Here is an 11629-nt window from a genome sequence, read left to right on the forward strand (position 1 = left end):
ATTGTGTCGGGCGCTCCCCGCTCACAGACAACTCAACAGCTAGCGGCTGATGCATGTAAGGGCTAATTATTTCAGGCACATCCAGCTGCTAGCACTTAGATTGCAAGCTCTTCGGGGCAGGGACTCCTTTCCCTAATGCCTACTTTTAGGTTGAAGCGCTTATTCCTGTGTGTTATCGCTGTTAAGTGCTATGTACATGGATGGCGCTATATAAATAACTAGCTGACGTTGCTCAGGAATTCTTAGAAACCCAAAAATACTCAGATGTAGAAACGGATCATTAATTTATTTTTTTTTCGTTTCTTAATGCGCAATCCCCACCCCCCCCCCCTGGCTAAAACCACAACTCCATCCGAAATAGTTTAATTGCCTCTGAGGTCCTGAAGTGTTCAAACGAGAGCCTCTAAGGCTAAGGTCCCGCTGCACGCGTCCGCACGGCTGTCTTGCTTGCCGGCGGCGCGTGCTACTCACTGCACCACGATCTGCGGTCTGCAGGAAACTTTTTCCCAGAGCGGGGGTGGCCAAACGGGTCGGAGGGGGGGCGCGGCCATTGAGCCCGGGGAGAGGGGTTGAGGTTGTGGGTCCGGGAGAGGGGGGGGGAGGGTGATACAAGGGGACAGATCTGGTGCTGTAAAGTCTCCCTCCCGCCCCCCCCATGTGTGAGAGAAGACGGAGAGATATGTGCCGAACGCACAAAACACACACACAACCAGCTCTCCTCCCCTCCCCATTGGCTGACTCGCGTACCACGTGACGCGTCAGCGCTGAAAAGCACAAGGAGGTTGTAGCTCCAGCAGGCTGACGCGTCACAGTACACATTCGGGTAAGGTGCTGGTGGCCCGCGGCCCCGCGCGCCGCTGGCCGCAGCGAGACCAAGGCCTAACACTGCGTGTGTGTGGGGGGGACATTGCACTCTCGTCCCTAGTGCTGATCGCGCACGCGGGAAGAACTTTGGCTGCTCCGGTATTTGCGCTAATGTTGCAAATCGGCTTTTCAGAGTGACCACGATTAAGTGGTACCTTCAAGGTCATGTGATGGGATCAGGTCATTTATGGTGTCATCAGTTATGTCATTGCCGATGTCATTTGTGGTGTCATCAGTGATGTCGTTTGTGAATTGTATCCAAACACAGACAAAAACCTGCTCCTTGACCTCAGGAACCATCATGCAAAATGTGGTTACAATATCTGAAGAGGTGTGCAAAGGCAGACGGGCATCTTCCCAAAATAAATAGTAGATCAGGGGTCTCTCAACTCCAGCCCCCAATAACCATGTAAAATGTAACAGTTGCGAATATTCAAAAATTCTGAAGATTTATTTTTTTAAAACAACATTTGTAAACATTAAAAAAAAACAGCACATGTAGTTTGTATGGCTGAATCAAAAAATGTTGCTTAAAAAATGTTACCCTAAAAGTTCCCTTCAAAATATTCGCAAATTATGAAACAATTTGAAAATTCGAGGGAGAAAAAAAAAAAACGAATTTCAACACATGCACCAATTTCTAGTTAGAAGTCGTGCCAGATATTATACAGAACAACATGTGTAAAAACTAGAAAACCCTCTGAATAAAGGTTATGACTTTTTTGAAAGCAGGAAGCTGAGAGGTGTGAGTGAGACAACCTGATAGGGCAGTCTGGCTTTCCTGACAGCAGACAGGCACTGTGCAGACAAGTGACTGATGCTGAAAGCAGCCTGCAGTGCAGAACAGATCTGTTTCCATCCAGTGTGCAACCAACATGCAGAAGCAAAGGCTGGGAGACTTAGTACTACTCTGTCTGCTGCTGATGCTGGGAGGGAAGCTGGGATGTGCTGCGGATCACTGCAGCTGGAAAGGAAGGTAAGCAGCATTTTAAACCAGCCATTATTATATCCCACCTTACACTGCTAGCTGCAATTATTACTAATACCAGGTCTCTTTCACTGGTATTTTCATCTCATCTCATGTACAGGACCATTCATATGTATCTCAGTGAACACAGGGAGGCTGACGTATTAAAAACCCCTATTACATCATAAGCTTTATCAGAGAAAAACTAATTATATTGTTTTACATGTCAATTCTCTCTCCCCTTTCCCCTCCCCTATCGCTCTCTCTCCCTCCCCCTCTCCCTCTCTTTCCCCTGTGTGTGTGTGTGTGTGTGTGTGTGTGTGTGTGTGTGTGTGTGTGTGTGTGTGTGTGTGTGTGTGTGTGTGTGTGTGTGTGTGTGTGTGTGTGTGTGTGTGTGTGTGTGTGTGTGTGTGTGTGTGTGTGTGTGATTTAACAAAAAAAATTGCAACTACAGAATAAAACATTCAAATATTCCACAGTCCCTAAGACAAAAGCGCTGTTTGCAGTTTTAAACTTTTTACGGGCCCGCATAAATCTATTGAACACATTGGTTATCTTGTATGTCCTGTAATAACACTATCCACAGTGGTCCAGTGATAAGAGATAAAGTATGTGCTGACCAGCAGAATGGGCTCATATCGCACATCGAGTTCTGCTTCCCCAGGAAGGCCCACGTGGAGATAAGCAGTGGATACATATCTACTTCCCCTGAGTGCTAACACCTTAAATCCTTTTGTGTGACAGTAACATCTCTAACACATCTGTCCGGGGTATCTTGTTAATGCACTAGCTACATTTCATATTGTCAGACTTCCCAGAGGAAGTGAGGGTCACCCCCATTTAAAACGAATCAAAACAGCAGATAGCAGGAAACACTGTGTTTAATATGTTTCAGATGCTGCATTGTCTTATTCAGATATTTATTTAGCAAGTTGATCTTTAAAATAGCTCATTTAATCAGTTTCACTGTTATATGCCTCTAATAGAAGAAGTAAATCAATCCTTTCTAAGACCCTGCTAATCCTATTCATGTTTTAAAAATGCTAGAAATATCATTCATTTAAAGGCTAATATAATAATCTTTGATGTGCTGTATAACGCAGGAGTAAGCAGTAGTGGCATCATTATTTCAGGGCTATACTAGAGAAACGTAAAAAAGATGCATACACACAAATTCACGTATGTTGATATACACATACATTATAATTATACTACAATAGTGACTGGTTTGCCTTTTTTCTTCCCCAATCCTCTCTCTCCTCTTTTCCAATCTCTCCCCTTCCTTCTCTATCTTTCCCTCCTTCAATCACTCTTTCCTTCTCCCTCCCCCCTCCTTCCCATCCCCCCCCCTTCTCACTCTCTCCCCCTCCTTCCCCCACACTCCCCCACCTTATCGTTCTCCCCCTCCTCTCTCTCTCTCTCCTTCCCACTCTCTCCCCAATCCTTCTCTATCTTCCCCTCCTTCCCTCACTCTTTCATTCTCCCCCCTCCTTCCCACTCTCTCCCCCATCCTTCCCACTCTCTCCCCCTCCTTCCCTCACTCCCTCACTTTCCCCAACCTTATCGCTCTCCCCCGCCTTTCTCTGCCCCCGCTCTCTCCCATCCTTCTCTCCCTCCCCTCCTCTCTCACCTCCTTTTCTCTCCCTCCCCTCCTCTCTCACCTCCTTCTCTCTCCCTGCTTCTCCCCTCCTCACTCTTCCCTCCTCTCTCTTCTCTCTCTATCCCCTCCTCTCTCTCCTCCTCCCTCTCTCCCCACTCTTCTCACTCTCTTTCCCTCCTTTTCTCTCCCCCTCCTTGCTCTCCCCCTTCTTCTCTCTCTCTTCCCTCTCTCCCCACTCTTCTCACTCTCCTTCCCTCTCTCCTCCCTCCTCTCTCTCCTCCCTCTCTCACCACTCCTCTCACTCTCCTTCCCTCTCTCCCCTCCTCGCTCCCCCCCTCCTCTCTCCCCCCTCCTCTCTCTCTCCCTCCTCCTCTCCCCACTCTTCTCACTTTCCTTCCTTCTCTCCCCCCCCCTCCTTCTCCTCTCCCCTCCTATCCCTCGTCCCTCTCTCCCCACTCCTCTCACTCTCCTTCCCTCTCCCCCCCTCCTTCTCTCTTTCCCCCCTCCTTCCCTCACTCTTTCCTTCTCTCTCCCCCTCTTTCTCTCTTCCCCCCCACCTACCCTCCCAGGCTAAAAGGTAACTACAGGGTAAGAACAGTGGCATATTAATAAGCTAAATGGAGCTAAATTACACATTTCTATTTTTTTAAACAAAATCCTGACGTGTAATTATTTGAATCAGTGTTTAAAGCGGCAATCCAAGCCGGCAATTCTTTTTTCGCAGTTTTCTTTTCATATAGCATTGAAGCAGGGTGTCTCCGCAGCTGAAACCCATAAGATACTTGCATCCATAGGGGGTGCCGGCAGCTGCTCCCAGGGATCACATAAGGGCGGAGTTTCAAAACTCCCGCGCCCCTGCGGACCAATAGGAAGCTGTGACATCATCGGCGCGGCATCCCGTTGGCCCACGTGATGATGGAGCTTTAAACGTTAAAAACCCAGCTAGCTCAGCCAGCGCGACTACCGGCAGCTAAGTATCTCCGGAAGCAGGGGGTCCCCGAGGCTGAGAGGAATGGGGTTCAGCTTCAGAGACCCTCTGCTTCCACCCTGGGTAAACAAATAAAAAACCTTTGCCCAAAAAATAATTAATTTTCTCGGATTGCTCCTATAAAATTATAAAGAATTTCCATGACATACGAAGGATTTTTTTTTGGGGGGGGTTTTACGACCTGTATTTCTTGTCTTTTTGGTAATAAGAACGTTGTAGTTTTTGCTACTGTACCTTCTTTGTTTGTAAAATAATTTTGAGGCCATCATCAGGCCGCAGAGAAACATAAGAAGCCGATATGGTCGGTGTTTGCCGAGTGCCGGAATCTTTCGAAGGAAGCCGGTTACACCGATAACTTGTCTTTGCAGCGGCCTGGGTCGGGACGCTCATTCTCGTGCGGTGCAGCTGGTGCATCTCCGATGTACGGAGGGCTCCCTGGTATGGATGTACCCAACACGTGCGCTACGCGTTATACTGGCGCCAAACCTGGCCAGCGGCAAGCACAAAACAGTCTGCATCAAGCCGTCCCCAAACTTCAAGGGCGCCAGCATCTACGTGGAGAGGGACGGAGAGCTGCACTTCCTAGTGAATGAGGGGGATGGAGTACGGCAGGTCCACTGCTTTAGCACGGACAGCACACAGAGGGTAGTGCTGTTCCTACAGGCCAGTCTACAGAAGGACATTAGCAGGAGGACAGCAGGGTTTCAGTACGAGGTACTCAGCAACCACAGCTCAAGTCCAGGCATCCAGAAATTTGCAGTTGTGGAAGGTAAGACGGCAACTCTGCGAAGACATAGGGGGGATTTGTTTCAGATGGGATCGGGGTGGACTTGAGGGTCCTCCATCGAGGTAGCTGTGCACAAGCTCATGAGGGACTCACAAGAGTTAACAAGACCTCATATCTCTGTACATCTGCTGGAAGACACCTTATTGCCTATTCAAGTAAATTAGCCATAGATGGCCACAAGGGTGTCATAGGCGCGGGGAGCAGCCAAGACTGCTGTCCCATGCCCAGCAGAGGTAGATGGCCCTGCAGAACATGCCCCTGACTTCAGGCCGATGGGCTCCCCCTGCCTGGGGGCGTAATGGTCCGGGACTGCTCGAACCCCACTCAACAGTTGCTCCTGCTCAAGAACTCTGCAACTACACAACAATGTCGCCAACCTATCCCCCCTGCTCAACAACCCGTGGCCCAGGTCAAAAATGGACTCCTGGAGACCTAATAGCGAGACTGAATGCCCATATTACCTAAGCAGTGCTACTTCATAAGACACCTTCTAGTGCCATTAGACACCTTCTAGTGCCAGTAGACACCTTCCTGTGCCAGTAGACACCTTCTTGTGCCAATAGACACCTTCTTGTGCCAGTAGACACCTTCTTGTGCCAGTAGACACCTTCTTGTGCCAGTAGACACCTTCTTGTGCCAGTAGACACCTTCTTGTGCCAGTAGACACCTTCTAGTGCCAGTAGACACCTTACAGGTGACTTGAATGAGGCCATATTTATGAAGTGCTGCCGGAAGGGGCCTTCTGGAATAGCACTGCTTAGTGAAAATGGATCTTTGTATGACAAACACCAGCAATACTTTCATCTCGCTTCTCATCTGTCCTTCACTCTAGCTCTCTGCCGACCTTGTGACAATGTGGAACTGCTCATGGCCATCTGCAGCAGTGATTTCGGTAAGCATCTTCCAGGAGCCGCGCTCACGTCTCGGATCTTGTTCGAAGTGGAACAGCGAGTTTGTTATCAGGGGCCCTACATAGTGACTGCTTTCTCCAACCAAAACTTCATCACGGGCGATTGGGCAGAGCATCTGAGAGCTGCCAAGGGGGTCTTTGTTTTTTATGCATTTTACCAGCAATCTACAAATCTCGCTAATTATTATGCATATTATTAGTCACTGGTTGAGCAAACCGTACAGTCCTTCGCAGTGGCGCAGCGAGACATGTGCGGGCCCCCGGGGGGGAAATATTTCAGGGCCCCCTCATGTTTCTCTCTCTTCTCCCCCTCATGTCTCTCTGCTCTCTTTGCACGCTCTCTCTACTCTCTGCTCTCTCTCTCTTTGCTCTCTCTCTCTCTCTTTTTGCCCTCTCTTTGCTCTCTCTCTATTTGCTCTCTCTCACTCTCTCTCTGCTCTCTGCTCTCTCTCTCTCTTCTCTCTGCTCTCTCTTCTTTCTCTCTGCTCTCTCTCTTTGCTCTCTCTCTCTCTCTCTTTGCTCTCTCTCTCTCTCTCTCTCTCTCTTTGCTCTCTCTCTGCTCTCTCACTCTCTTTTCTCTCTCTCTCTCTGCTCTCTCTTGTTTCTTTCTCTTTTTGTGCTCTCTCTCTCTCTGATCTCGCTTCTCACTCTGCTCTTTCTCTTTTTTCTCTCTCTCACTTTTGCTCTCTCTCACTCTCTCTTTGTTCTCTCTCTGCTCTCTCTTTGCTCTCTCTGCTCTCTCTTTTTTCTTTCTCTTTTTGTGCTCTCTCTCTCTCTCTGATCTCTCTTCTCACTCTGCTCTCTCTTTTTTCTCTCTCTCACTTTTGCTCTCTCTCACTCTCTCTTTGTTCTCTCTCTGCTCTCTCTTTGCACTCTATCTATTTTCTCTGCTCTCTGCTCTCTGCTCTCTGCTCACTCTCTTTGCTCTCTCTCTTTGCTCTCTCTCTCTCTCTCTTTGCTCTCTCTCACTCTCCCCCACATGTCTTTCTTTTCCCTTATACGTAATTTTCTCTGTGTCTCTTCCTTCCTGTATCCTTTCCCTTTCATGCCTGTTTGTACCCCCTTGATTTAACCCTTCCCCTCCCTCTCTCCTTTCCCAACCTGTCTCTCAGGCTGCAGCTCCAGCCCCGCCCACTTAACGAGGCCCCGCCCCCAACCTAGGCCCTGCCTACCTACAGAGGCTCTGCAGAGGAAGGAATTTCCCCTCTGCCCTTCCTGTTGCATCTCAAGGCCCCACCCCCCTGACCCAGGCCCCACCCCCTGACCCAGGCCCCGCCCACCTGCAGAGGAAGGGATTTCCCTCTGTGCTTCCTTCCTGCATCTCAGGCCCCACAATGTGCCGATGACAAGGGGGCGTGCGGACCCCCCAAGAGGGTGGGCCTGCTGGCTTTGCCCGGCTGTAGCTGGCTTTGCCCGTCTCCTACCCTTCTGCGCATGCGCAGGCTTGCTGTTCCCCCTTCTGCGCATGCGCGAACTCTGCCGTTCCTACGTTCTGCGCATGCGCAAACTCGGCCGCTCCTCCGTTCTGCGCATGCGCAAACTCGGCCGCTCCTCCGTTCTGCGCATGCGTGAACTCGGCCGCTCCTCCGTTCTGCGCATGCGTAAACTCGGCCGCTCCTTCGTTCTGCGCATGCGCGAACTCGGCCGCTTCTCCATTCTGCGCATGCGCGACCTCGGCAGTCCCCGTTCTGCGCAAGCGCAGACATGGCAGCCCCCTTCTCTGTACCGCCGTATTGGCGGATCGCCGAGAAGCGAAATGCCGAGAAGCAGGGCCCTACTGTAGTTCAACAAAGCAGAAATCCTACGCGGGCAATATCTATTGTGAAGTGGGACTGAGGCTTCAGAGTAAATCTTGCACAACAAGCCCTGCTAATAAACCAAGATGGCTGACGATCTGTCTGTTTGTTTTCTTGTCATGCTTAGTGGTGAGAGGCTCGATCGGCGACGTGAGCCACGACGCGGAAAACCACGTGTCGCAGGTGGAAGTTCGCGCCGTGACGGTGTACAGGCAGAGGAACGGGATATTTCAACAGGACGACGCTACCGGGGAGTGGACGGCGCCTATCAAAACCCTGCTGCAGTGCCGAGTCAAAAAGGGGGAAGGGGACTTCCTCTTCACCGGGAACGAGCATTTCGGAGACGCGTGGCTGGGGTGCGCGCCCAGATTTAAAGACTTTCGGCTGATCTATCGGGAAGCCAGGGAGCAACGGACTCACCCCTGTGAATTCCAGTTGGACTGAAGTCCACACTCCCAGAATTCAGTGCTCCAAGCCGAACACTCCGCTCTTGCACTGGCGTCCTCTTGCTTCTCTCTACGACGGTTGGCACATGCGCAGGCTTCAGGCATGGAATCTGTTATGACTGACTGCACCGAACCTGCCAATGTATTACCGGCGGCAGTTCTCGCTGATTGCCGGTTTTTTTCCCGTACATTTTATTTTACTTACGGTGATTTTCTTCTTGCCTTTCCCACTTGCTGGATTTTTATTTTTCATTGTTTTTTGTTTTAAATCGGATGTTCCGTTTAGGAAATAACAGAGCTTGAAATATTAAGTGTCCGGGAGGTGAAAAGGGAGCTCTCCCCAGAGCTTAGTGCAGACTAAAGGTTACCATGGTAACCAAAGAAGGTAGGAATTAAGATTAAAAACCATGATTTTGAACGCTAAAAAAAACACATTTTTTAAAGGAGCAGTCCAATCAATATCCTGCATGTGTTTTTTTTGTTTTTTTGTTTTTTTTAATAAATCAGGTCTGTAGAATCAGATAATACTTACTACATTTTTTTATTTTAAAATGAAACGGTTAATGCCATTTTTTATGAGTTTTCATATACTGGGCACACTTTGATTTCTATAGCAGGCTTTAGCCCACCTCCCCAGCAGTGCAAAATCTTTATAACACTTTCCTGTTTGTGATCATTTGTTGCCAATATTCCCAGCAGCTTGAGCTGCAAGCTGTAACAATACTCAATGTTAGCTTAGTAATATCAGTATACATTGTAGCTGCTGAGTTACACTGGCTGACATATTCATTTGAAGCTGAAAGTAGCAGTCCAAGCTGCCGTTCCCCCCCACCCCTCCCCACACCCCCTTTAATATGCGCATCAATACAATCCACACAATGATAAGTAATTAGCTAAGTTGCCGATGGATCCGTTCTCCTGTGATCAATCAGCAAAGATTCGGCTCAGGGAGCTCACTAAATGGCTGTCAGTGCAGCAGAAAAGGACCAAAGATGCAAAGTTCTGTGGGGAAGATCATGTGACCAGGCAGTCACTAGATACAATTGGTGCACTGCTAGAAAGAGGGCAGGGCTCAAAAAGGGGTGTGCCCCTTAGCTACTGAAATAAAGTTTTTTTAAATGTATTTATTTTTTACTTTGATTGAAGAATTGTTGTGTATGTTTAATTAATTATGTTGAGTGTGATTTATACAGCCACGGCGTTAAAACACCTGGGTGGAAATAAAGGGATTCTGAGTTTCACTAAATTTGGAAGATCGGTTTCAAAATACACGGCCCATGAACAAAGGTAATTTTTTTTTTGGTAGCATTTGCATGAATTATAACAGTTCTAAGAATACAATACAAATGACAGTACTCGTGGGTACTCAGAAAAAGAATCCCCTTTATGGAGCACAGCAAGAGAACGTTTGAAATAAATTGCTTAAAAATAGCTTTATTAAATCTGAGTTTTAAAAGAAGAAGGGCATTTGGGAGGACATACAATTTGAGTTAAATTAAATAAACAAAATAATAAAATAAAAATAAGAAAAGAAAAGAGAAACCACATGTGGTGTTCTCCTTGAGAGGGCGTTCTCCTTGAGAGGGTGTTCTCCTAGAGAGGGTGTTCTCCTAGAGATGGTGTTCTACTAGAGAGGGTGTTCTCCTGCAGATGGTGTTCTCCTTGAGAAGGTGTTCTCCTTGAGAGGGTGTTCTCCTGGAGATGGTGTTCTCCTAGAGATGGTGTTCTACTAGAGAGGGTGTTCTCCTGCAGATGGTGTTCTCCTTGAGAAGGTGTTCTCCTAGAGAGGGTGTTCTCCTAGAGATGGTGTTCTCCTAGAGATGGTTTTCTACTAGAGAGGGTGTTCTCCTGGAGATGGTGTTCTCCTTGAGAGGGTGTTCTCCTTGAGAGAGTGTTCTCCTTGAGAGAGTGTTCTCCTTGAGAGAGTGTTCTCCTTGAGAGGGTGTTCTCCTTGAGAGGGTGTTCTCCTTGAGAGGGTGTTCTCCTTGAGATGGTGTACCCCTGTTATTGTCACAGGGTTATCAAAGTCCTGTTCTAGTCACAAGGCTTAATGTGATGTTCCCTGTTGTAGTTACAGGTAGTGGTGTACCGAGTACCCGGAATTACCTGGTACCCGGCATTACCCGGAACATTTCCAGCTACCCGGACATTACCCGGACCCGGCAACTGAGAAGCGGGCTCGGCGCCGGGTAATGTCAGGGCAGCTGGAAATAATCTTATTACTTACCTTTCTGAAGACATCTAGGACCAGCAGTAGCAGTCCTGTGGCGGTGGCAGCATCGGAGGTGTCTTCAGCCGGCGGGGGAGCTGCAGGAATCACTTCCACAGCACCGGAGCAGGTAAGCAGTGTCTGTGTGAGCCGCCGGGGAACCACGTGACCCGAGCAGGAGACGGAGCATTCCTATTGGACAGACGGGAAGCGTTTCGTTCACTGCTGTCAGGTAAGTCTTGTATTTGTTACACATTAGCTACCAGTGAGGCTGTAACTACAGTGTTAATATTTTAACACCGGCGTGACCTAAATGTACATACATAACACTTCTCTAAAGAGTACCACATTTAAGGTACATCAGATAACTTTAAAAACATATAAAATCAGAATCAGTGTGGATGGACAAGATATTGAGAGGAGGAAACAGCATGGAGTGGAGAGAGAGGTGTGTGTGCCGAGCGCTTCGCACCTTTCACCATTGTATCCAGTATTTTTGGAGAAGCCCCCTGGCAACCCTAACCTGATCCTATATGTGCTTTTTCATTTTTGGAGATCAGATAGAAAAGATTGGATGCATAAGATTGGATAGATAGATAAGATTCCATAACCATAAGTATTTGTATACTAATAAATAATTAATGTAGAGCACCAATAGAGAAAGTCGTTATCCGCAGGATTAGAATGACTGGCTAACCTAATGCCCACTCTTTAGGTAATTAATTAGCTAAGGGTATTGTGTGGTCGCAGTCAGGCTTGAAAAGAGGGGGGGCACAGACGGAGGATCTTGCCATTGTGTCACAGGGCATTAGAATGCAATAAAACAGTAAGATTAGCATAACTACATTTCTTTGTGTTGTCCTCACTTGTGCTGTCCACCGAGGGAATAATTGATATTCATGGGTAATTAGCCATGGAACAACTGCTATTGTCCATGGATCGGGGGAAGTTGTGTGGCAAATGGCTCATGAACTGTGCTGAGTTTTAGTGATGTGGGGGGCTTGATTTGTGGAGAGGCTGCAGTCCTCTGGCGAGTTAGCTTCTCAGCGTCATTTATTTCTG

The 11629-nt window shown here is 48.1% G+C and overlaps 1 protein-coding gene across 1 annotated transcript; it reads left to right on the plus strand.

Moving 5' to 3' along the window:
- The first annotated feature begins 24 nt into the window (after positions 1–24).
- LOC142472744 (meteorin-like protein) lies at positions 25–9535 on the plus strand. Its single transcript, XM_075579894.1, has 4 exons — positions 25–1840; positions 4788–5188; positions 6039–6098; positions 8040–9535. The coding sequence occupies exons 1-4, from the start codon at positions 1740–1742 to the stop codon at positions 8354–8356; spliced, it is 879 nt and encodes a 292-aa protein (XP_075436009.1). The 5' UTR covers positions 25–1739; the 3' UTR covers positions 8357–9535.
- Positions 9536–11629: the final 2094 nt, after the last annotated feature.

This window comes from Ascaphus truei, chromosome 22 (genome assembly GCF_040206685.1).
Source record: "Ascaphus truei isolate aAscTru1 chromosome 22, aAscTru1.hap1, whole genome shotgun sequence".
Taxonomy (NCBI): Eukaryota; Metazoa; Chordata; class Amphibia; order Anura; family Ascaphidae; genus Ascaphus; species Ascaphus truei.

Bases quoted from the DNA above. Each gene is read 5' to 3' on its own strand.
- LOC142472744 (XM_075579894.1), top strand. From the start codon at position 1,740: ATGCAGAAGCAAAGGCTGGGAGACTTAGTACTACTCTGTCTGCTGCTG. The intron at 1,841-4,787 runs GTAAGCAGCATT...TTGTCTTTGCAG, and splicing joins CACTGCAGCTGGAAAGGAAG to CGGCCTGGGTCGGGACGCTC. The intron at 6,099-8,039 runs GTAAGCATCTTC...TGTCATGCTTAG, and splicing joins CATCTGCAGCAGTGATTTCG to TGGTGAGAGGCTCGATCGGC.